Consider the following 26,215-nt stretch of genomic DNA (forward strand, 5'->3'; position numbering starts at 1 on the left):
GCAGAGACTTCGGCACTGGAGCAGCGCATGGTGCTACAGCTGGAATGGGGGAAGCTGTCTCCCCTTCCCTCCCACCCCATAGCTCCCCAGAGCACCCCCAGGCTCTGCGGGCACCCATCAGCCTCCTGAAATCTTGGGAGGAGCAGATCAGCTGCTAATTTGGAAAATGCTGCTCTAGACGGCCTGATGCGTGGATGCTAAAAATGGTAATACAGGGAAGGGGCTCCTTGCGTGGTGTTCCCAGTGGGAATCGTACTAGGAGACCTGGCATAGCTTCACCAGGCTGGCAACTCTTCAAGCTAAAACACGTTAGTAACTCCCTTCCACGGACTACAAAAGGTTTATGTAGAGAGAGGTAATGGAAAACGTGACCATCCGTATTTACTTCTGGGAGAGCGTGCTTGGAGCCATGGATGTAAAACATTAGCCTGGGACGGTCCGCAAAGAATGGAAATGTGGGGTTTTAAAAAAAAGGAAACTGAGGTAAATCTGTCGTGGCCTGAGATCCCCTGGTCCACCAGGTGCCACTCGTGGGTTGAGAAGCGCCGGGCCCACGCAGGGCGGCTCGGCGGGGCCAGGCCCGCGGCCAACCCGCCCGCCGCGGCTGGGACGGTGGCGCCGCCTCAGCCCTTCCCGCCCCGCGGCTCCTCCCAAGATGGCGGCGGCTCCGCCCCGCGCGGGCGGTGTCCCGGAGCCCGTCCCCCGCTGGCGGGGTGTATGACCGCGGCCGAGCTGGGTGAGGGTGGTGGGGCTGGTGGAGGTAGTCGGAGCGGAGCGGTACTGGGTGAGCAGCGTGGTTCCGGCTGCCTTCTGGGTAGGGGAGCGGGGGTAGTGTTTGGCTGCTGGGGCTGGTCGGGGAGGGTAGAGGGAAACTTTCCTGGCGGAGCTTTTCCCCGACGGGGCTTCAGACGCTTCTCCGCGGCCATGTTGGGAGCTGGGGGCTGCCTGGCGGGGAAGGAGGTTTGCCCGGCGGGAGGTGGTGGGGCTGGGGCAGTGGCGCTTCCCGCCGGGAGGCAGGCGGTGGGGCGGGAAGGACTTGGGGAGGAGCGGGGAGATGGCGGCGGCGGCGGCGGGCGCTGGCGTGTCCCAGGGCGGTGAGGGAGTTGCGGGGCCTCGGAAACGACGGCGGGGGGGGGAAACAACAACGGCCCCGGCCCCGCGGGGTTACATAAGTGCCCGAAACTCCCCCACTCGTGACCGGGGCCGGGCGGGACGGGGCGGAGGGAGCTTCCTTCCCCGCGGGCCGTGCCGCCGCCGGAGCCTTCCCCCGCCGCGGGGAAGCGCCTCGTTTTGCGGCTTTAACACCCCCCGCCCCGTCGTCGTCGTTCTGGGAGCGAGTCGCCTGAGAAGTCTGGATGCTGTAGTAAAAAAAAACATACATAAAAAAGCAGCGGAACCGCGGGTGGTGCGGCTACGAGCATAAGGTGCTGTGGGGTTTTCTTGTTGTTTTTTTTTTTTTTTTGTGTGTGTGTGTGTGAAATCCTTGTATTTTGGAGAGGACTGCTCTGCTGAAGGTACGTGTGGCGCATAAGCTGTTGTCTGGAAGCGGCTGGGGAGAAGGCAGCCACATGTTTTTCCTCTCGCCTCCCGCGAAACGCCGCGAGCACGGGCACCGACGGTTGTACGCGGTACGAACGGCTCCTCAGGGCGAGAAGGGGAGCAGCGAGTCGGCCGGGCAGCGCGGCTTGGCATCGGCTCCGCCGCCGCCGAGGGAAGCGCCAAGTCTTGACACGGAGCGTCAGTGCCATAGTTTTTAATAACCGAGATGACCCGTCGTATCCTTAACCCGAGATTGAGAGGGTTCCTTTGCCTGTATTTCGGTTGAATTGATGAGAGCGCTTCCAGGAGCGTCATTAGGTCCTAACTCCGGCTGTGGGGTGTGCTGAGTATTTGCCGAAGGGGTTGGTGCTTGTTTGGCCAACACCACATCTGAGGCTGCGATGTGCCTAGCAGTTTAAGTTCAGGCGAGGTTAATACAGGAGGCAACTACACGGGAATCGGTTTCAGAACTGAGATTGCCAATTCCTGTTTCTCTCCTGAAATAAAGAGAACTTAAATACTCAGCTTTCAAGTTCTGATGCTTGTATATTGAATTATTTTACGGATGGCTACCTGAGAGGAGGGAAGATTTAAAGATGGCAAATATTTAAAGGTGGCAATGTAGTCAATGCTGAGATGCTAGAGATGATTTTCTTTGTATGCACTCAACATGTAGAAAGGAATTGTTCTTTAGCTCAGAAGGCAGTGTTTTTGCTGTTAAACTATATAATCTAAATACTGTTGACAAATCAAGTGACAAATAAAAATCCTTATGTAGTTAAATGTCGCGCATAGCCACTGAGTTTCTTAAATAACGCTTTCCCAGTTGTACGAGGGCAGTGCTACTTATGTTGAAAACAGCAGTGAAAGTGAAGCGTTTTGTGCCTGAGTCCCAAATTCTTGCTTCTGAATGCAAATTGGCCGTGTGCTTTTTGGAGTGTCTGTGAGTTTTGCCCATCATAGACACCCACATAAAGGAAATCTCTTAAATGCTAAATGAAAACGGGTGAGTAGAAATTTGGAGCTGGGGAAGCTGGATCAGTTTCCTCTCATATCTTCTAAAAAGAAATGGAGCAGTGTCTTTTCACCTAGAAGCAAGTTTTCATTAGATGAAGTGATGAAATCATTATTTAGCAAGAGCTGCACTCTGTTTCCTTTAAATTACGGGCTGAGACTTAAATCTAGTGTTACGTATGTCCATGGATGAACAGAAGATCTACCTGTAACATGCTGAAGCCCGTTATTTTACAAAAATTATCGTTAAAATGGTTGTTCTGTTCACACAGCTTCGTGACTTTTAGGTTTCACTGTTGTGGTTAATGGATGCGGGAGGGTTTCATCTCTCCTGAGTCAGCGCAGTAAAGAGAGATGGAACTGCAGTTTCAGGTGAGGCACAATATGATGGGGCTTGGCACATCTGGCCGACCTTGCCAAGAGCAAAGTGAGGGCAAGAAAGGCAGGGTACAAGCACCTGGCTTTGCCACACTTGGAGCATTTTTGGTGACTTGTCCTCACCAAAGAGGGCTAGAGGTGTTAAAGTGAAAGGTTAGGGTCAAACGGCATGTAGATAGGGGAGAGTTGAGGTTTCTGATACTTGCAGATAGCATTTTCTGGAAAGATGTCTGTTAGCTAAAATGTTAGAAGCGGTGGTGAAGCAAACAAACAGCGTGCAAGTTTTTGGTCTTAAAGGCCATTTATTAGTGGGTGATATCAAATAATGAAACCCTAACATTGATGATGGATAAGTTTCTTGGTAGGCAAGAAAGTTTGTTAACTTCTTGGGTTTTGTATTAAGAAATTAAACCTTGTTCTGTACTGCTTCAAGTTTTAAAGGCATGTTTTCGCCTTATTTCAAGCTTTGTTAATAGTCAAGCATACTTTTCCATTTGATTTTCATGACTCTTTTTTAATGATAGATGAGGCTTGTATGTGCATATTTTACTACTTGCAAGGATTAATTGAGTAATTTGGTGGAAGTGTGATAATTGGGATTGTTCCAAAAGAGAATAAATAAGGTGCAAAAATAGGCTTTTGAAGTAGAACTGCATATTTAAAACTCTTTCCCTATGCAGCAAATGCAAAGTTGGCTGTTGTAGAATAACTTCTGTTTTCATGATTTAGCAGAGGACTTGTTTTTACAGTTGAGGGGGGTGAAAAGCTACTCTGTAGATAGGTGTGGTAGAACATGTTTAGCATACTGAAGATTATTTTAGCATTGTCATAAGCTATAAGATGAGATGACAACTGTGTTAGCAAGTAGAGTCCTACAAATTCTGAGCCACATGAGTAGTTCTGTTGAAATAAAGGAGTCTGCTTGCATGAGAAGCGGCTTGACTGAGAGTTGTAGGACAAAGATTCTCCTTTTAAGAAAATAAATATTCTTGTGCGTAAGTGTTATTGAACAGAAGAGTACTTCATGTTTTTCAGCCTGACACTTTAGTACTACCTAGTCAAAAATACACTCATATGTTTACTTTGGTTTTCTAAAGTTACATAAATAGGTAAGAGTGCTACTGCCTTGGATGTAATGATGCTTTTTTTTTTTTTTAACCTACTACTAATAAGGCAAACTTGTGGATTTTAAAAATTATTTTTGAGTGCCTCTTTTCTGTTTTTTTTCTTTGCATTCTTATATTTTACAATAAAACAGTTTCAACCATATTCTGTATATAATATAGCAGGATTTTTGCATTTTGTATAAGTGTAAAAGAAGGGGGGGAAAAAAAACCCAGTTGAAAGTTAAGGATTTCAAATACAGGAATGTTCTCCCTACGTTTCCCCCGCCCCCTTCCTGAGTGTGATAAGATGACGTGGAACCTGTTAGTTACTGTGTTAAGATGCAATCTCTTGAGAAGCTATACTGATTCGAACAGATACAGCGGGGTTGTCAGGTAGTGATGTATCTTTCTATCAGCATCTTTAGCTTTCACTCGATACCTCTTGTACCTCAAGCATATCATCTAGAGGTAACCGTTTTCCTTTAAGTACTTAGTATGCCTTCTGCAAAAGGAAAAGTTACAGCATGTTCTCTGACATTTGCATTTCTAAAGTGTAAGCATAATTTGTTAATGCAAATTAATAGTAAAGAGTGTACTGTACACACTGCTGTGCAGGTTGTCAGATACCATCTTTCTCAGAACAGTGAGCTGTGCAGGTTAACTTCAGTGCAAACCTTTGTGCAGTTTTCAAACTTTCCTCTGGATTGTGTTGTCTTTGCTGCAGCAATAAGGGCCTAAGAGCAAAGGAAAATGGTTTGTTGGAAGAGAATCACGTGGGCCACGAGCCCCTGCGGTATTCTGGACGCTGTTTATTGCGCTCGGAGGCCTGGGCTGTGCTGAGTGCTCTAATGTCTGTACTCCAAGTGCTTTCCATATAACTTTAAAATGCATCAAACACATTTGACAAGCAGTAAAAGGGAAAAAGGCCAGCGAGTGCATTTCCCAGGAAGGCCACCTACAGTAAGCTGCTGTGGTTATGGGGCTCTTTCAGGAAATGACTTTTTTTTTTTTTCTTTTTTCCCTTCTGATTCTGTTTTAAATTTCTCCTGACTTAGCTGTCAGTACTTGGTAATGCAAAACTTCTGAGACTGATTTTTTTTCAATGTACTTCTGTTCTGATAGCTGTGTGTGACAGTGATTTTTTTTTTTTAATTTTTTTTTTAACACTCCCCCCGTTCTGATCTAGGTTAGCAGCACAGACACCCTTTTAACACATGGGTTATGACTGAAAAGCTGGTGACATTGAAGACCGACAAGTTATATTTATGGTATCATTGTTAAAGCTTTCCTTTTGGTTTTGGTTGATAGCTGTCAGATGTCGGTTTTCTAGACCTTCACTGTCCACCTTTATGTCACCAGGTAGCACCATTGGGTGTAAAAAAGGGCTTATGTCCCTTGCTCAAGAAGGAGCAATTCAGTGCTTGGCTTATGTATTTTACATATTGCTGGATAAATAAATGTTAAATATTGCTGGGAGGCGACAGGGACAGGTCCATGATTGCAGCACTTCAGTGTTGTCAAGCTTCCTGAAAATCACAACATGTAGTTTGATTCCAGGCCCCAAAATGTATTTTGGCTGCCTGCAAACCCCTGGTTTCTGCTGGGCTGGTGGTTTGTAGCCTGATGACGGCCCTGCTGTGCGCATGCTTACTGGGCCTTGAGCCATTTTTTGGTACCAATTTGAGCAGCTTCTTTCAAGAGGTTTAAATGATAGGAAAAAGATTCCCTGCAGCCAGCCATACTTGCCCTTAGTCTGTTCTTGCTGGTGAAATAGTGGTAGGAATTGTTTGGCTGCCTTTTATTGTTTTGTTTTCTTCAGGATTTTAAGGACCTTAGTATGTCTGAATATTCTGGTTTCCTATTAAAATATTGAAAATGTTCTGCAGCAGTGCTTTGTCTGACTCTGTTAGGTAGTGGCCAGCTGCCTGGCCTCCTGAGAGTATTTCTGCAGTATTAGGGTTGCCCCCTAAAGTGGAGATTTCTTAACTTAAGTCAAGAGCAATGAAAAGGTGAGGTAGTTGCACCTGGTCAGAAGACTTGAGTGTTGTTACTTGGCTTGTGTCTTGTTTAGTTGTGTGGAAATGTTTGGAATTACTGAGCTGGTAAAAGAAACCTCTTTATCATGCAGCTTCTTTTCCTATAACAAGGTATCTGAATTTAAAGGACACATGCAAGTGAAAATAATGAATATTGGTATAATAAAAAAAATGAAATAATGATGTGATTATGCAGCTGTGCTTGTAAACTGTGAGACTGCATGGAAAACTTTGTTTAAAAAACATGTCTGGATAAAAGCAAAAGTCCTTTTGTGTTGCAGTAATTTGTAGGAAGTTAATGTCTCTTGCTGAACTTTGACTACTTGGTAAGTCTTTCTGTAGCTTGGTCACGCTATAATCAATTACCCATAGTCTAGTCCCCGTTGGACTGTTAGTAAAATTCCGTACCTTCTCTCGTAATGGTAATAAAAGTAAACTAAAAAAAACTTAAACCAGAAAACTTATTTTTTTTTTATTATGCTGCCTGTTTTAAGTACCTGTGCATAGTAAAAAGACATAAGCCAGTGATCAAAGTCAGGTGTGTCATAGGTGTGCATCCCTGAAGAAGGGGAAAATAAAATTCTGTTAACCTGAGGAAGCTCGTTTGAACATGTAGATGTTCTGGTAGCTCTCAAATGCTAAAACACGCAGGTGCTCTGAAATCTAGGAGGTGCTATTTTTAGTGTACACTTGTGTATGAGATATATACGTCGGAAATCCTTCTGTAAATGTTCTCTACTTGTAGGTTAAAGATGCTGCAAGAAGCATACTAGCAAATACTATTTATTTCAGTCACTGAAGACCAAATCCTCATTTTCACGTTGACCGGGAGACGGTCTATGTAGCCGAAAGCAAGTTGCCTCTGTGTGTGCTCTAAATACAATAGTCTATAACAACAGCAAACCACACAACCAATCTGGTTTTGGAGAACTGCTTGCAAGGTGGATTGGGCAAGACTTCTTGTAGAAGAGCTGTCTGTTTTTTCTATACTGATACTGGGTCTCCTCCCTGAAAGGATTTAAATAAGTCTATTTCAAGACTTAAAAGGTATGTTGATGCTGTGGATTCTCTTGGTGTGAGGGGCTGGCAAAACTTAAGCTTGCTCTGAAATTGGTCAGATCCTTTTGGTTGATTTCCACCCCCCCCCCCCCCCCCCCCCCATGTCCCTCACCCAATGTCCATTTAGTATTAAGTGTGGTAGTATTTGCCTATGTCAAGTTATTTGCTAGCCCAGATGTCCAGGTGGATGCCTCGGTGCTGCTGGAGTGGGCTGTCATCAGTTAAGCTGCTCCTTCGCAGGCAGTGTCTCGGATGGGAAGGGCACAGCGGTGCCTGTCCAGGCGGCCTAGAAGGGAGGGATAAGTCACTGCTGCCAAACTGGAAAATAACATTTGCTGGGAGAGTATTCAAACAGCTAAACAACTGGAGTAGGGAAACGTTAAATTGTAAACAGAAAAACCTATTCCAGTGATTGGCATTGCAGCCTGGTTGAGTGATCCTTTAGGCACTGGCCCAGCATGTGCGGTTTGTGTCTGCTGGAGCTTCCTGAGCCGGAGCAGCATCCCAGGCTCCTGTCCTCCTCCCTTGACTCTTCTGGTGTGTTTCTAAGGAGTTGGTCTATTGTCTGCTGTTTTTCTGATGGCTTTTAGCTACTCAGAGCTGAGGAGAACTCTGGAAGGATCTTAAATTTTTTTGGCCTTAAGATCTGTGGAAGCTGGTTTTGATACCATATTCTGGTGTATGTTCCCAATGCTTTGGTTAAGGTGAAAGATGCAGTCTGCTAGCACCAGAGGCTAAGCTAACTGCCGCTAGCACTCCTAAATACATGCAAATGCAAAGTCAAAATAAGAGGGTATTTTCCTGTAACAGCAAAGATTTGATCTGAATATTGGACTTTTTTCAGTTGATTGTTAATTAATTTAAAAGGGCACATGTGTGTTACATGCTTTATAAATATATAGTTTTTATATATATACTTGCAAAAACTCATCCTTTTTACTTATACTCATTTCACTATGCTGACAGCTGCAAGTATTTGATATGCCCATAGCTGCCTGGATCTTGCTTTCTGTGCTTTGATGGATGAGTTTGGAAACACTGCTCATGGTGGGTCACGCCTGCATGTTCACCTGTTTGTGGAACTCAGGTTTTCGGGGTTGTGTGGCTCTAGGGTTGGATTTCTTGTTTGGGTGGGTTTTTTTTGTTGTTTTTTTTTTTTTTTCTTTAAGATTCCTTTAATTCTAGCCGTTACCTTTTTTTTCCACATGCATGCACCTCCTCTTTCACATCTTGAAAGGCATTAAAAATTTTCTCATCTAAATGGCAGCAGTACTGTGTTTCATAAGTGCTTTTCAGAGCCATGTAAGCCTGTACTGGTGCTTGGGGATGCAGATGGATAAGGATGTGGAGATGAAAGGAGTTTAAGAAGTTGCTCCTTTTGTTGCTTCAGCCCTTGACTGCCAGGTGGGGGATGGAGAACTGTGTATTTCTTTCCAGCGGCAGCTCTGTCTCTATCATGCCAGGAGACAAAAACAATATCAGCTACCATAGTTTATTATAAATAGAAGCCTGACAGTGGTAACAAGCAGCTGATTTCATTAAAAATCTGGATCTCTTACAAGAACATTGCTCCTGGGCTTCTGCAGTGAGGTCTCGTCTCCCCTAACAGGCATTCAGGGACTTTCTCCAGTGAAGTTGGGGATAAAAGGGAAACACAACCATTTCCAGTTTGTCTAGGAATGGATTGAAGCTCTCCTGATCATGTACTTCTCTGTGGTATTGTTTGGGTTTCCATCTTTCCTGTTTTCTGTTACGGCCAAGTGGGAGAAGGTAGTGAGAGCAGCTTTGAGACTCAGCAATTCTGGATTTTCGTGTGTCTTTAATGGGCGCCACATGCTTCTTGCTTGGAGCAGGGATGCTGGCATGACAGCACGTGGCGTTATGGCCAAGGTGGTTCCTCTTACCCTTCATGCTGGGCGGGCTGCAAACTGGCCAGACTCGTCTGGTGGGGCAGCCCACTTACGCATGCTTTTATTTTCCTCGGGTCTCCTCTGTGATTATTTAACATTACAACTCATTTGGGATGTGGGAGCTAGTCTTTCTGTTTACAAGCAGGTCGAATTGGTGTTCTGTTTCCGGCTGAGGTTTATTGTGTTAAATACCAAACCTGGTGAGAAGCTGATTGTGCAGAAGGTGGATGGGTTTGCCTGCATACAGCAGCTCGGGCAGTGTGCTAACTGTTCAGCAGAGCAGCCTGAATAGTAAACCAGCATTGCTCTGCTCTTGCTGTGCTAATACATGTGCTGCTTGGCAAAAGAGAGAGTCTTTTGCTAAAAATAGCTTTCTCTACCCAAACTAGCTTCTGAGTGGATTGGGGAATATAAGGTCATACATCTTGAAAGATCTACCTAGAAATGATCTCCATCCCCAAAAAGGAATTGGTCTTTCCAGGCATTCCTCGCTCAGTTGGATACTAGCTATTGCAAATTTGAAGAGTAACACACTTGCCATGCAGGTTTGATAATAGAGGGTTTTTTTGTTGTTCTTCATTTAGAATCACTTACATTCTATGAGCAATTCTTATACCACTGGTCAATTAAAGTGAAATGTTAATCTTTCCTTGTAACTTAGAAATTAGAATATACTAAAATTAACTGCAATGTATTGAAAGAATTACTAAACTGTAAGATGTTAGGCAGTTAAAATAGGGATTTCTACATTGTACCTTTCAAGAAGAGTTTTAGTGGGACTAGACTTGTGACAGTCATTTGCAGCAGTTTAAAAACAAAAAACAAACAGATCTGTCTGGGTTGTTACGGTAATTATAGGTTTATGGTGGCATCTGACTAGACAAATGCATGGATTTTCTTTCATGATTAATTTGGACATGACTAAATGCTGGACTGAGAAATAATCTAAAGATTTCTAAAATACTGGCAAGACAGAGTATTCGGAGTTCGCACAGTATGATGTTATGTGGATGCTTTTAATGTGTTTCCAGCATGGTTTCTGTGAGTCTGTGGCTGATGCCAGAACACCAGCCAACAGGTTGAGACAAATGAAAGGTTAAGGCTGCTGGTTCATACTGGATATACCAGTAAGGGAGTGAGTTAGCTCATCTGTGTTTCCCCATGTCACAGCTATTGCTCCACAGGCTTGCGCAATGCAGGAAGCCATGTCTTCACAGTGGGGAAGAAAAAATAAAAAAATCATATTAATGTAGAAAACATTACCCTGAGAATCATAGAAATGAGACTTGGGAGAGGTCCACAGTATCCTCTCTTCTGCTTTCCTGCCAGTGTAGTATTGATTGGTGCTTACACTGTTGTCTCTGTAGTGTTTGGATGAAAAATGTCACAAACATCTTTGCTTCCTTAAAGTAGTCCGAAGCAGCCTTGGTATTGCCACCATCCTTTTCCGGTGTTTTCTCTTGCTGCTTTTTTGACTTTATTGAAGGCCCATAATTAATAAGAGCATGAAAAAATGGTGCAAAGAGGCAACAGCATACATTGCCTTAAGGACAAGGTAATATTTTTTTGTGTGTGTGTCTGTAAATAAAGTTAAAATTTCTGTCTTGCTACCGGTACCTTTCCGAATGCTGCAGCCCTTAACCAGATTAGTCAAAAGTGATTCTGGATAAAGACTGTATTGAAGAAGTTCAGAGGGATCTTATTGCCTCCTTTCCTGCTGTCATCTCTACTTTGATATAGTATCTTTAATCTCTTGGTCCTTCTTATTTCTTTGCAGTATTCTGATGTAGCTTTTTGTCATTTTTGATACTTGTATATTTCAGATACCATCAGGGTTATCCTCTGCATCCTTAGCAGCTGGTTACAGTAGCAACAGCAAGACAGTTTGTCAAATACAACAGTTTTGGAAATACTTTTGTGAAGAGAATTATTAGAGAACTGCTTGTTAGAGGGCTGTATTTCTCTTTAAGTGACAGTTGTTGTCTTGTGTTTTAAATAGCATCCAGGACAGCTAGCTCCAGCACAGTTACAGGCATTAGCTCTTAGCGGTGATAAAGACCTTTAGAAAGCGTTTGTCATATACGTATCTCCTCTCAACATAGTATTTCTGGGGTGAAATTTCTTTTAATTTCATTTAACTTTATGGTCAAATTGATCTTTTTACTCTTTCATAAAATGCAACTGGCGAATAATGGAAATATATAGTGAAAACCCTGCAAGTTAATTGTTACAGATGTATTTAAGTAACTGTAAAATATAGAATGAAATATTAATGGATTTATAAATGGGTTAATGGATACTTAAACCTTCATTTTCCTCAATATTTTATTCTACATACTGGATGGTAGAAATAAAGTTCAATTAAATACCTCTTGTTGGTATTTCTGTATAATCTTTAATCCAGCTCTTGGTATTACCTTTATGGTCCTTGACAGGTGGTGCTGACTTGTGCGTGAACACTTGGATTCTGATTACAGCTAATCAGATCTAAGTGCACAGAAAGCTTAATTTTGCCAACAGAGATGACACAGTGAAACATTCAGGACAAGCAATGGTATCATCCTTCTCTGTATGTGTTGGAGGAGGCTGTGTAGGAGAAGAAACTAGTGAGGCCAAAGTAAGATTTAAAATTTATCCCGATTTCTGACCTGTATCAGAAACTTAAGAGTATCTGCTGTGCATGTGTTTAGTTTGGCACTTTTACACACCAAAACTAGACATTGATGAGTTTCCTTAAACAGGCTGCACTTCAGAAATTTACACTGTGTTTTACTTGGCAGTGGTGCCCTAAGTCAAGTGTTGCTCTTAAGAGCAATATGTCTAATATTAATAGAGATTAGAGTACTGTATTTACAATACTGAGATGCCTTCATAGCTGAAAGTTTGTCCACAAAAAGTAGCGATACTACCATTTCAGACTGAGTTTTAAGTCAGAGGGGTGCTTGAGGGTACTGGGTAACTTAATTGTTTGTGTTTGTTCAATCGTAAGTCAAATTAGCACATCTTCCTTGCATAGGTAAAGTGCAAGAGGAAAGCTGAATGAGTCTGACGTGATAATATAATGTATAATGATTATTTGAAACCTGTTATTAAAAAAAGATATGTGACTATGTACTAAATGACTGATTCTGCCTGATGAACTCTTTTTAAGGAGAGTGTGATGTTTTCCTCTGTAGATCCAAAAGATGAGTCATTTTACAAACCAGTCATTTAATGCACATTAGATATCTGATCTGCAGATAGTCCTTGTCCACTTTAGGTTTACAATTTACTTGTTTCTGTCTTGTAAAAGTTTTATTGATCTTATGTACCTTTCATGTATGTTTAACTTGTGTGATTAAGTATAATAAAACAAGACTCAGTTCTGCTTGAAATCTCTATTTTATTCAGAGCCTTCGAGTGGTGGAGTCAGATGTGGTAAAACCTTTGACTTTTGCCTTCAAGTGACTCTAAACAGAAACTTTCCCTATGAAACACGTGTTACCCTTAGGCAAGAAGGAAAATGGGTTACTTTGAATGTACGTGGTGGAACATAGTTGCTGATGGCTGTATGTACAAATGCAGGTGTGAGAACAAGGGCTCTGTATGACAGCTGGGTAATTATTTGGAAGTTTATTGGGTTGCAAGGTATAATGTGCTTTCATTTAGATCTGCTATTTCTACATATTTTTTCTTTATTCCTTTTGGATTCTGCCATTTCCGAGTCTTCTCTCTTTTGTTCTCTACATTTGCTTCACTGCAACAATATCTAGATCTCATTTCATCTGATCTAATGGTGTGATCAGATACTGTGGTTAGAGACTTTTTTTTTTCTAATTGGACTCGTGTTACTGAATCTGGCTTGGAAACATCCAGTATCTGCTGCTGCTTTAGGACTGGATGGGACTCTGTGTGGTTAGTTTTGAGCTCTTGTACTTTTTTCAGCAGTTTAAATACACTTTTCTTCTTTTTCCTTTAAAGCTGTCACTATAACTGTAAATGTACATAGTAATGGATGAGGTGCCTGCATCCTTATACCATGGCTCTGAGAAATCTAGACTGCCTGGTTTGTATTAATGCAATGTGTTAAATGTAACTGTTAACAGCCTAATTGCTAATTGTAAAGATGATGATAAATACACTGGTAATTGTGGCAAGGCCAGTAGTGTTTTCCTCCCTTGAAGAAAAATAATGCTAAAAATTAGATGCTTATTAATTAATGCTTGTTAGGGACTGGTTATTGGACAAGACTCGTTCTTGCCCAGGCCAGGAAGTAATGGAGCACTGCCAGCGCTGCTGTGTGGATAAAGAAACTTGGGAATTTGGATTGTGTTCCTCTCCTGCATACTGTTTGTGCCTGTCGTGCAGTCATGATGGTGGTATGCCCTGAGCTGCGGTGAGGAAATGTTTTTTTGCTGAGCTGTATGCAAGCCGTATCACTATGCCGTACTAGCTCTTTTTCATCTCGTTTCTCCCCTCCAGCACCTTTATGTTGTCTGTGGTTCTGCTCTGTGGCGATCAGGCCAAATGCTACAGTGCTGATGTATTAGTAAAAGACTTTTCTGGCAGTGCCGAATTAGGTGTAGCTATGTCAGCCAGGGTTGCTTTCTCTTTAATTGACTCCTCTTGTCTGCCTTCAACTACAGCTTTTCTTCTGTGCAGTTTAGTCTGGCCTCTATCAAGAGCAGAGCTAGCATATAAAATAAACATTTTCCTATTTTTAAGTAAGACCCGTAGAAGCATGGAGTCGTGGGAGATCACCAGTTTGGTCACCAGGATACAGTGGCAGAAAGAAACAACTATGTGGGGAGTGACTTGTCAGCGTGCAGCAACCCTAACAATTATTCTCCTGCTGTAGTAGTCTGGAATGTTAATGACTGTAGTAAATACGTGACTTCCTCAACATGGGTTGTGTTTTAGGTAAGTGGGTAACTTCTTAGTTTTTCAAAGGTTTCAGTAATATCTATGTTGTCTCACTCTGAAGATGACTCTTCTCTCCAACAGGATACAAATGTAAAACTGGAGTGAAATAGGGGAGGAACAAGATCTTGATGTCTTGATAACAGAATTGTTACTTCTGTAGAACCTACTTGTGAGTAAAAGTAGAAATAACTTAGTGTGAAGCTCCGTTCTGCATAGCAGAGGAATTGGGGCTTTCTGTGTCATGAAATATTTTGTGACCTTTAAATAGCGTATTACGCTATGGAGATTAAAGCCTTTGCCTGGCATCTTCATAGTGAAATGGGCTTACTGAAAGCATGCATATGAGGAGGAGGACAAACTGAAGGTATTGCAGCATTTTGAGAGTTGAAATCTATTTATTTGGAAAAGCTGCTAAACCCTGCTCATGGTGCAGCTCTGTGTAGCTAATTTTTCTTACAAGGCTATCTATTTATTTTTGGAATGTTTTGACTAGCAGCTAGTTCTACAGTACAGTCTGGACACAGAAAATGAATCTGGTGTGATGGTCCTTATAGACAAATGGAGTCCTTCTTGCATAAGGGCCTGGGGACCTTCGGGAGTTTGTATGCAAATAGTGTAAAACGAGTCAAACATGATAAAAGTCTGAACAATAGGTTTGAGGTTTTTGACTTCACAGCATCCATAAGCCTGGACTGTGCATAAGATGCTCGCACTTTCCCCTTAAGTGGAGCTGTGTAGCCTGTCGTTTGAAGCCCATGGTTCTGCGTTATTCCTCACTTGCTTTGGGAAAGATCTGGGACATGTTTTCAGTGATTTGCCATCGCTTGGGAATTGCTTTGTTTGATCGGGTCTTGAGACCTTGTATCTTGAAGACAACCCCGTATGTGCTTCTTGTAGTGGCCAACAGTAGAAACTTCAGAAGAAAGTTTTTAGCTGTCAGAGCACAGGATGTTGTCACGCAGTTCCAGGGTCTGATCTGTTACCTTTTACCATATATCTGAATATGCTTTAAGAAAAGATTGTAATTTTAAAAGACTGGTAACCGATAACCTTGCATAGCTTTTGGACTATGACATCTTGGGTTAAATGTTCCTTTGTGTGCCCAGACAGTGTTTTAATTTAACAGCTCCTTGGTCTTCATGCTCATGAGAAGAGGTGCACCTCTTCTCCTAACTTTAGGTCTTGTGACTTAGGGATGGCTTGTCTGGTCTGTTTTTTCCACATTTCGTTATTATTTGTAATTGTGATACTTTCTAGGTGGTTTCTCATGATCCATTTCTGAACTTCCTTCCTTTCTCAGAAAAGGCTAATGAAGGTGAATGAGCATCAGCGTGCATAGGATTTCAGATGGATTTTTAATTTTTAGTTCTCTTAAAAACTTATGAGAAAAATGTTGGAGTGCCTATTTTAAAAAGTCTAATCTATTAGTGTAGGAAAATACAATTCGTGTCCTGGAAAGGTGGAATAATCCATCAGCAGTCTGTGGCTTTTATTGCCTTAATTGAGGCTGGTAGGTGAGAATTTGTTGAATGTTATAGACAAGAGTTTCAGTCTAGAAGAGATGCGATTATCTTGTCTTTCTTATTAGTCCTTCAGTTGCTGTGGATTCTTGCTTTAAGTCTGGTAAGTGATTATTTTCACAACAAGCTGAAAGTACAGTCCTCAGCACAAGTTCTGGAGTCATGTGGCTTGGTTTCAAGCCATGATGATTATTAAATGATCCTAGTTGGAGCTGTTTTCTCTTAGGTTGTCCTAGAGAACAGCTAATTAAAGCCTTTAGCATTTTCTCCCCCTGTTTTCTTCTCCCAGTGACTTGTATTTTGAAAGCTTTCGTGGTGACCTTGATCCAAGTTTGCTGTTTATTGGCAGGGAGTGCAGTGCGTGCTGGGTTGGAGTCGAAGTCGTGGGGCAGGGAGTGCTTCCTACAGGTCATTGTAGCTTCACACCAAGAGCTTGCTTCACTGAAGCTCATCAGTATAATTGTGGGTGGGTTTTTTGGGGGGAGATGGGAGGGAATTCCCTTGTGGACTAGCAAAAGCAATTAACTTGCTGTAATTTGCAGATAACTTGTATAAAAGTGTAAGTTTATAAGTGGCACATGTTGATTTGTGCCTGCAGAAAAGTGTATTCTGGTCTGTCCCCGTTGCACTCTCAGGACTGATTTCCTTGCCCGCTTCACAGGGAACATGGGATTACTGAATAACTTTACACTGACCCTGTGACTGACTCCTTGCTTTCTAAGTCCAAAGCGGCTGTCAGCTCAGCTTTGGCACTTGCAAAGGCTGTTTATGGCCAGTATGTTGTTAGGTGGAAATGGTTATTTGGTAGTTAATGGCAATTAACCCTCATTCCAAATCCTGGGCTTTAGCAGTCAGGCACCTGAATTTGATTTTTGAGACTAGGGCTACAGCAAATACACATCAAAAAGTTCCTAGTTTATCTTTTGCATTCCCTCCTTTGTACTTTCTCATTGGTAGATAGATGAGAGTTGGGACAAGCCAACAGCACTTCTGTGGAGTGGCACCTCTGTGTTAGACAAGGCTGTAGTAGAAGTGAAGCCAATCACTTACCCGAAAAATTCATTCCCAAGTGCCAGTATGGTTGCTCTTTGCTGTGTGGTAGTAGGTAGGTGGAAGGTGTATATGAAAAAAAAAAAAAAGGGGGGGGGGGAAAGTGGCTAGATTTTAATGATGAATAAAACATGTAGAGGGTGGGTATTGTGTGTCCCCATGCGTGTAAGTTAGTATTGGTGCTTGGAATGCTTGAAAAAAATAAGGTGTCTATTGAAAGGTAAATTTTGGACATGCCTGTATAGTCATAGCATTAAAAAAAATGAATCATATTGATATAACTTGAGTCTTCTGCTGTTCTCTAGGAGGAAAAAAACACAAACTGTAATACTTCTGTTTACTTAGCAGTGTAAGCCAAGGTATGCAAGGCACTGTCTTAAGAACCTCCTTTCCCATTGTATCCCTCTACTGCGGCTATCCTGCCAACCTGAGACCTAAAACTTTCTGGTTTGTTCTTAACTTGATCAGCCCTGATCTAATTCTCTGTGAAGATAAAAGAGCCTTTAAAAAAAAGGCACAAGGGAGCAGGGCAGATATCATAAATAGGTATTGCCACAGAAGGAAACAAGGCAGAACCGTGTCACATAAATTTGGTATTGCAGAAGGATTTAGGGAATTAGTACAGTGTCCACTTCTGGTCATCTCTTAGAGGGAATGATGGACAAAGCTTCGAGAACCTTGACAAGACTAATGGTTCAGAAAAGTAGGGCTGGTGAAGGAGAGGGAAATAACAGGGTTGTTGGTGTTTTTTGGTTTTGTTTTTTTTTTTTTTCCTTCCACTTGGACTCCCAGTCTTCTCTCTAGAGATGTGACAAGCATTTCAGTCCTCAGAAAGCTTAATAGAGGAAGCAGTGATGGTTATTCTCATTGAAGAGTGAAAAGAAATGTTTGTTTTGCAGCGAGGATGACTTAAGCTTACTGTTAAGAAAATACTTTCTAACTGATCAAATAGGGAGCCACTGGACAGGGAGGAGGTCAGCCTTTTTTTACGCAGCACAATAAAATCTCTTGAACCCTTTTTATAAGGCAGTTTGTTTGGTCTTGGCCTTCTGCAGATCAAAATAATTCCAGATTTGGTGGCTTTGTAATTCCACTAATCATAAAACTGGTTAACATGATACTTGCATATTGTAACTAGTGCTGTAAGGCACATAAATAAAACTCAAAAGTAGTGCTGAGTAATATCTTTAATAGATTCTTCTGTCTTCAGTGTCAGACTTTCATACAAGATAATGTTGCGTGCAGAGCTTAAAAAGAAAAGTCAGTTTAGTTACATCTGAGCAAGCCCACTTGTCAAACTGTTTTAGTGTGGAATTAATTAGACTCTCAAAGCAGAAACTTAGAAGTTATTTTTTAATCACACTTAACATTGGGCATGTGGATTTGTATAATCACAGGTAACACACTTACTTAGATGAGGCCTGGTGAGAGGTTTCTCTGCTGCCAAATTTCTGTGAAGAAGTTTCATCCATATTTTGTAAGGAAGTATCTGAGCTTTGATTCATAGGAGGAAGATTGACTGGACTGGGTTATGGCAGAGTGAGTGAGTTTGAGCCTTTTTTTCAGCCCAGTTTGTTCTTGATGACAGGCAACGTAGATCTAAAATAAAAGGTAGGTGAACACAGGGGACTTCCCAAACTGCAATCGTGTTGGGAAGTGCAAACAGTAGGCACTGGAGTGTTTGCTCTCCTTCAGGCCTTAGTGGCTGTACCAAAGGGTGTCATGAGCATCAGCCCTGTGGTGGCTGGAAAGGCCAGCACAGGAGAGCTGTCTTTTGCATGCTGAGAGACAAGTCTGCCCTCAGTAGTTGCCTCTGTTGGCTGTCTCAAGCACAAGGGTTCATGGCTGTACTTGGGAGGACCTTGTGGGGAGCAGATCTGGATCAGACTGGCAGGAGTTCCCTTTGCCTGACATCTGCCCAGGAAGCTCTAGGGTAAAAGACATGCTAAAGAGTGGTTTGTTGAGGTATGAATCACTATAGCGACTTCTTATTTTCAGTTCTCTGTTAGGAATTTTACCCTTACAAGAGAGAATCTAATTTGCTACTTGTGGATGGATGAGGGGTGGTTTTAAGCTGTAACTGGAATGTATGTACTCTTTAGTTCATCAGCACCTCCTGAGAGACACAAAGCCTTCTTGCCTCAACTTTCAGCTGGTGCAGGTCACTTAATCTTTCTCAGGAGCAGTTGTGAGCGGTGTGACTTGTCCTCTGTGCTGGGCCGTCTGTGTACATTGCCTGATCATGATGGATGCAGATGTGGCTCGAGGAGGGTGGGTCTGTGGGGCCCCTGCCAAAAGAAGGCAGCAGCAAGCAGGTGATGGGCCACCAGCCGTGACTCGCTCCCTGCTCCTGGCTCAACAGTTTGCCATGAAAGCAGATGTGCGTGGGGTGCAAGCTGTGGTCTGTACAAAATGTTTCTAGTTCATGGTTTTGGCCTGTGATTTAAGGTTTACGTACTGAAGAAAGAGCGATACTGAGGTTGGGTATGGTGGTTTCCTGTGTGAATGTCAATTATATCATTTTTGTTTGTGATGTTAACACTAACGTGGGTCTTCAAGCTGCTCAGTTAAGTTGGTGTTTCTGTCAGTATTAGAATTTGGAATGATGGATGATGTTTTCTTTTGCCATCCAGAGAGCAGGTGCAGGAGGATATACAGAGAAACATGAGCGTTGAACCAGGATGCAGTAACCTTACTAGAGAGGAAGGCTCCTGGTCTGTTGCCAGAGGCTCTCAAGAGCAGTGCTGTAGGTGCTGGCTGTGTGATAAAGATAGCTGTCAGCTGGATGGAACACTTTTGCTTTCGACAAAAAGACTAATCGACTGCTAAAAATTCTTAGGTGTTAATACTTATTTAAATCTAGCCCAAGTCGATGCCTCTGAGCCAGCAGGTTCTGTGAGATATTTTAAGAAATGCGGGGTTGGTACCTTCCTTGAGGAAGGCTGCTGTTGAATCAGTCCTGTTCTAACAACAAACTTTTTTTTTCTAATTTTAGGATAGTTGTGAAAGATGGTGGATCGCTTGGCAAACAGTGAGGCAAATACTAGAAGAATAAGTATAGTGGAAAACTGCTTTGGAGCAGCTGGTCAACCCCTAACTATTCCTGGTCGTGTTCTGATCGGAGAGGGAGTGCTAACAAAGCTGTGTAGGAAGAAGCCCAAAGCAAGGCAGTTCTTCCTGTTCAACGACATTCTTGTTTACGGTAACATTGTCATCCAGAAGAAGAAATACAATAAACAGCACATAATCCCACTGGAAAACGTCACTATTGATTCCATCCAGGATGAGGGAGACTTACGGAATGGGTGGCTTATCAAGACACCAACCAAGTCTTTCGCGGTTTACGCTGCCACCGCTACAGAGAAGTCTGAGTGGATGAACCACATAAATAAGTGTGTTTCCGATTTGCTTTCCAAAAGCGGGAAGACTCCTAGCAATGAACATGCAGCTGTCTGGGTACCAGACTCAGAAGCCACTGTGTGCATGCGCTGTCAGAAAGCAAAATTTACACCCGTCAACCGTCGTCACCACTGTCGCAAGTGCGGCTTTGTTGTCTGCGGGCCTTGCTCTGAAAAGAGGTTTCTTCTCCCAAGCCAGTCTTCCAAGCCTGTGCGAATTTGCGACTTCTGCTATGATCTTCTTTCTACCGGGGAGATGACTGCTTGTCAGTCCACTAGATCAGACTCCTACAGCCAGTCACCTAAATCATCTTTAAATGATGTATCTGATGATGATGATGACGAAGACAGTAGTGATTAAGGACCAGACATTTTTTCCATGTGTTGCAATTTGTGTTTCAAACCATATGGAGCTGCTTTTGGGGAAGTCTGTAGTGAGGTTCCTCAGAAAAACCCTGTTCTAGCCATAAAATATGCCTGAATAACTTCAATTGCGATGTGCCTCAATCTATGAATTCTGTAGACAATATTTTTTTCACTCCTCTGCAGGGACAGACTGTTGCAAATGTTATCAGAATATTTTCCAACTTCTTATACTTGAGTTGTGTCTAGTTTAGACTTTTGTGGAAGATTGGAGAATAAAATGTACTTTCTTAATTTAACAACCCATATTTCCTAATGCTTCATATTGATATGTTATATGGGTTTTTTTACATACGGGGAGGAAAACTGTAAGCATGCATGGAATGGTGATGTTTTGGTTAATCCCTCAGACCATCTTATTTTTCTAACCATTGTAGATAATAAGTTGAAATGTGACATAACTTACAAACTTAAATGTCACAAAACTTGGAAATTGTCTTGTTTTGCTCTTATTTATGACTTCCTATGCCAAGCAGTGCCTTGTACCAATTGTGCTGATTCAGGAAGAAGCAAACTTATGTCCTCTGTATTTGTCTGATGCTGGTATCTGAGAGATTGTTGGTGCTATTGAAAATAACGGCTGTGTTCAAAGTGGAGCTTTGACAAGGTCATAACTGTACCCTGTGGTGGGTGATAGAGACCCGAATCTCACGTCCTCACCTGTGCAGGCAGACCCGAAGACTCCACAGATGCCCACAGGCTTCAGTGGGGTTCTTCTTGCAGGAGTTGCATTGCGGGTCGGGATCTTGAGATGAGAAGCTTAGGGTGACTCTTCATGGGGACTTCCGTGTTTTCTTTTCAGAACAGTTTGTAAGTTTCAAATTTGGCAAATGTGTATTGAAATTTTAGTTGGGTGATATAGCATTTGAATGTGATGGCCTCTATATTTTTTTTAAATAATTCCCCCAAGCGATGCTAAATTGTTTCTTAAAACATTGGTGAGAGGGTTGGTTTGTTTGGGTTTTTTGTTGGTTTTTTTTTTTTCTCCAGGAGTTTTATTGGCTTGTTTAAAAATAACCTCCTATTCTGAACAAAAAGCCTGCAAGTATCCTTATAAAATTGGCTTTCCTTTTTACACAGCTGACCTCAGGTTAAATGTGACATGCAAGTTATTTCATTCTAGATGTATACCCAGGACCAAGAAAGATGTATTTAAGAACTGTAATGAAATCGTCAGTGCAGAAAATGTCTCTATCATAGTATTCATTTTTACTTTTAATAAGTTCTTGAATACAGAAATGTCATATTCCTATATAAATGTAAAAGTTAGACTTGCAAAGACGTGTTAAACCCCCAAATGCTATGTTTCTATATTTTTATATTGGTAGTGTCAATTTTGAAGCAGAAAAACCTCTTTGAAATAGTTGTATGAGTATAGTAGCAACTGACTTTATACAAAAAAAATGTTAACCTTTTGTATCTCTCTAAGTGACAATTTCTGCACTGTTTGCCTTGGTTGGCAATAATTGGGTTAAATATTTATTGAATAAACAATCAATGCTGCATATTGCACTAGTCTCCCATTCTGTACGCTGTAAATGTCAGTCAGAATCTCTTTTTAAGAAAAACTAGCAGAGCACTTCAAAGCTGTAGCCCTCCATGAGGTTTCTGGTGGCTAAAGACGCACTTAGCATCGTTAGGGGAGGCTCTCTGCATTAATAGTCTGCAATATATTGCTTTGGGTGAAAATTGCATTAATGTTTTTAGCTTGAGCAATATCTAAAAATAAGTTGGGTGGTTTGTTTTTTTTTTTTTTTAAAGCACTGAAGAGTATTTAATCTACATTGAAATAAGCATTAAAAGGGGAAAATGCTTTCTGATGGAGACTAGGGACTAGGAAGATTCTGTAGAATTGCCCAGTAAGCAATAAACAATTGTACATACTCAAAGACTGTCTGAAATAAGTAGCTACATGTACTTACTCCGTAAAAGATGAGGGAATGGTGACCTGCAGCAGGGGAAAACCATCTGTTTCTGAGAAGGCACTTTCAGTTGATAGTGCTTACTTTTTGTACCTCTCTTACTCAATATTTATATTTCAGGAATGGAGGCTTGTCAGCTTCAGTTTTTCTACAGAATCAAAGTACAAACCTCCCTTGTACATACCTTCTGATGACTAACAATGGTTTTCTTCCTGATGCAATTGTTCCCTCTTAAGCTGTCAAATATTAACTTGTCTTGTTAAAGAGTCCGTCTCTTTGTGTACTTTCCCTGTGTTTCTATATGTTGTGCTTACTTTTCAGCACTTTTTAGGGGGTGGGAAGAGGGGTGCCGACAGTTAGATCACATCCTATATTTTGCAGAATGTTCTTGTACTTACTTCAAATATCTTTTTATCTGTGAATGCAAATTGCACTATGCTGCACTGATCCCTGAAGCTGTAACCAAACCAATGCGTGCGTGTGGGATTTATCATCTGCAATTGATGTATGTGGTCCAAGCTTTTTAAGAAAGCATTAAAAAAAGTATTTTATGGTAATACTCCTATCCCTCCGTGGTATCTGTTTAGAACTTTACAAAACGGATTTAACATCAACTTCTGTTGTACTTAAAAATTACTGAAAGGGCTTGTTTCGTACTTTGTAATCTCGTTCTGTCAAGTTATTTTATTTACAAATATACGGTGTAGCTTCAACTCTGTGTTTAATTTTCTTTAACTGTGGGCCTTCAAGAGTGACAGAAGATAGGATGGCTGTCTTTTGTCTTGGCAAGTATTGTAGCAGCAAGTGTAGTTATTGTCAGGAGGGATTAATAAACTGTGAGTGTAAACACACAAGAAATTTAAGACTAAATTGGATATAAATGTAGTTATGGATTTAGAAGCCACTTATGTGTTTGAGTAACTGTTTAAGGCAAGGATGACCAAGTGTGTTGCAGAGTTTGGCTCTTGTTGCACCGGTGGCAATTGAGCCAGCGTCAGAGGCTGGAGGACCCCCACCATGCGCGGTGGGGTGCCAGGCAGCCCCCCCAGTGCTGCAGGTCTCAGCCCCGTTGAACCACCCCTGGGGATGAGACTTCTCATGGTATCAAACTGGAGAGTAACCTAATGCTTCTCCCAGAACTGCTACGCTCTTAAGATCTTAGTGATTAAATACGGTCAGTCTCTGTGTATTTTAGGTACTTTTTTTGTTTGTGGTAGACTTAACCCACTCATTTATTTTTATAAGCTTTCCAAATCCAATGGAACAAAAGCAGCAGCATCTCTCTCACAAGGGTCTGCAGTCAGCTTCTGCTTTGTAGAAGATGCTATATTGGAGAAATAAGTACATATTTGCTTTATACGAGTTCACATTTTGCACACTCTTTGCTTGTACTTCATTTGCTAGAAGTATTAAAGGAAAGGGAAAAGTCTCTTTTCTGGAGGTTTTAATTAAAGCCTACTAATTTTAGCCTCTGCACCTAAACTTGCTGTTGTTATCTTGAGATAAATTAGACTGTTTTCCTTTCAGGTTTGATGCAGCTGAACTTCCTGTAGCTAATGAGCAATCTGTCAGGGTCAAGCACTGTTACTCAGTTTAAAATGAAGCTTAAAAAAAAAAGGGCGGGTGGATTAATGAGCGTTGAGTTTGCAGTGGGGGTTTCATGATCTCTTCTGTAACAGAGAGATTATGAAAATGACACGCGGAAACCTTGTATTTATGTGGGGCTTTCCCCCTGGGGGGATACGCTTTGGCTAATCTCTTAATGCAAACGAAACGGTGGTTATCGTAGTTGCTGGTTAATGTTTAAGTAGAAGCAGATTATGGATTGTATTATTTTGATTTTTTTTTTGTTTTGTTTTCCTATAATTTCCCTGAATTGATAGAAGAATGTCTGGTTCTGTCAGCAGATACAGCTGGAAAAGAGTCAGAGTACTGATTTCCACCCCCCCAACTCCCCCCATCTCCCTTCCAGTTGCAAATTATTGTAGTAAATATTAGAAAGTATCTTGGCTGTTTACTGCCTTTCATTTGATAAAATCTGAGCTACTTGTTTGTGCCTGCAGCCGGTCTCTCTCCAGCGCCGGCTCCGGTGGCTCATGGGGGATCCGGCACTCTCACTGCCAAGAATCTCTGCTCTGTTCCCTTGCTGCGATGGAGTTTGGAGCTACCGGGGGTGCGCGGCACAGCGACGATGGGCCTGCTGTAGCGTGATAGACAGCCCTACTGCATCTCTATAAATATTCTTAAGCTCCATCAGGAATAAGAAGTCTGAATCTCGATCTTCAGACTGGGGGTTCATTGCTTTCTATGTTATTTTTTTAATTGTCTGTGAAATACTCCCTGTGCCCTGAGTAAAAATTACAACACTTCAACTGCACTTAGACACATTTAGGATAAAAACTACCAATGTAAATTGATTGGCGTGACAGTGAAATAATCTGCTAAGGAGCACGAGGCGTTTCAGGGTCACTTAGTGCATCTAACTGTTGTTTAACCTGCCTGAGTGGAAGAATCTTTCCATTAGGATGAAGTTTTACATAATAAAGCTTGCAGTTACTTGTATCTAGTATTTTAAGAAACTCTGTCTTGGGTTAATTTCTGCAAGCATAAAAAGCTACCAAGTAGCAGCAGCAGCAAAACTGAAGGTGATGCAAAGAGACCTGATTCTGTCCCCTCTGGTCTGGATCATTCTCAGTTACACAGAAGGTAACTGAATTAAATGGTAAGAACATATCTAAAAGAAACCTTTAGAAATCCTTTTACACAAGATGATACCCCCAGCCTAAGCAGTGTTCAGGCAGAAAGCAAGAGCTCATTTTGTTCAGATGTTCTGAGGTGTAATGCTAATGAGTTCAAGGGCTCAAAACTTTGAACAATCAGATCTTCAAGAGCACCTGTTGACCTTTCTTAGGTAGTCTTTTTTAGTCATGAAAAGTAGATGTGGTCGGCCCTATTACAGGTGTGAGTGGCTTGCTTGCTTGCAAGTCACTTTAGCTTCTGGCTAGACTTACTATTTAGATTTTTTTCTCTCCAAAAGCTGTTGCCTATATGCAAATTTAATCATAGCCTGTGTTGTAGTAAGAGTTAGGGCTTTGCTGGCTGCTTTTTATAGAGCGTTGAGCACTTCTAACCTGTGGGCTTGTAACGGGTTTGCATAACAGCAGCAGTCTCTGAGAAGGCGAAGGAAGGGGACCTGCTTGATCCGCCTGAAGTAGCGGTTGGTTCCTTCTGGTACCCGTTTGCCCCAGTCCAGGTCTGTGCTGTGTCTCCAGAATGACAGCTCCAAAATGAACTGGGACACCTGCTGCTGTGTATATAAATATATAGGTAGAGTCACTTCCTTCCTTCTCCACCTGGTTTTGCTTCATACTTGCCTTATCAGGGTATTACCCTGGAAGATGAGCAACCGAGGGCTGAGCCTGCCTCTCCTGTCTGACAGGGATGATGTGAGCGCTGCTGTCCTGTTACGCTGGGTTGTGGGATGTGCACAGATGTGTACCTGTGTGCCGGGAATAAGGAGGGCAACAGAACTAATTGCTACACTGAGAAAACGAACACACTGGTAAATTAACATTGTCTGGAAGGAAAGACCTGGCCTCTCAATCGTGAGCATGCAAAGAGCTGTGGAGCTTACTGCCAGATGCAGGAGGAAAGGCAGCCAGCTTCAGTGAGAATGGACCTGTGGTCTGCTCTGAGGCTTTTCTTCTGAAGCTAAAGTTGCTATTTAAAAAAAAAAAAAAAGGGGGGAGAAAAGAAAAAGGCAGACTGTAATAGTATTACTCATTGTGTGCATCTGATCTGACCTTTATTATATATAACTTGGCATTTTGAGTAGAGGAGTCCTTAAAGGTTAGAAGGACCAACTTGGCTTTTAAACAGGACAGTTGTGTAATGTTTTTAACAGCACTGAAACAGTAGGGTACGAGAGGAGGAACACAGGAGAAAACCCACGTTTTGA

At 42.0% G+C, this 26,215-nt stretch overlaps 1 protein-coding gene across 5 annotated transcripts; it reads left to right on the forward strand.

Moving 5' to 3' along the window:
• Positions 1-678: 678 nt before the first annotated feature.
• On the forward strand, positions 679-21,840 carry PLEKHF2 (pleckstrin homology and FYVE domain containing 2). 5 transcript variants are annotated; one of them, XM_074577471.1, is made up of 2 exons: positions 679-784; positions 19,510-21,840. In XM_074577471.1, exon 2 carries the CDS (start codon positions 19,524-19,526, stop codon positions 20,271-20,273), a length of 750 nt encoding a protein of 249 aa, XP_074433572.1. In that variant the 5' UTR covers positions 679-784; positions 19,510-19,523; the 3' UTR covers positions 20,274-21,840. The 5 variants fall into 5 exon arrangements, with proteins under 5 accessions (XP_074433572.1, XP_074433574.1, XP_074433571.1 ...); XM_074577473.1 differs by having other exon boundaries at positions 705-736; XM_074577470.1 differs by having other exon boundaries at positions 708-814.
• The last annotated feature ends 4,375 nt before the right edge of the window (positions 21,841-26,215 follow it).

This window comes from Larus michahellis, chromosome 2 (assembly GCF_964199755.1).
Source record: "Larus michahellis chromosome 2, bLarMic1.1, whole genome shotgun sequence".
NCBI classification, from domain to species: domain Eukaryota; kingdom Metazoa; phylum Chordata; class Aves; order Charadriiformes; family Laridae; genus Larus; species Larus michahellis.

Coding starts and splice junctions, on each gene's coding strand:
- PLEKHF2 (XM_074577471.1), top strand. CDS start 19,524: ATGGTGGATCGCTTGGCAAACAGTGAGGCAAATACTAGAAGAATAAGT.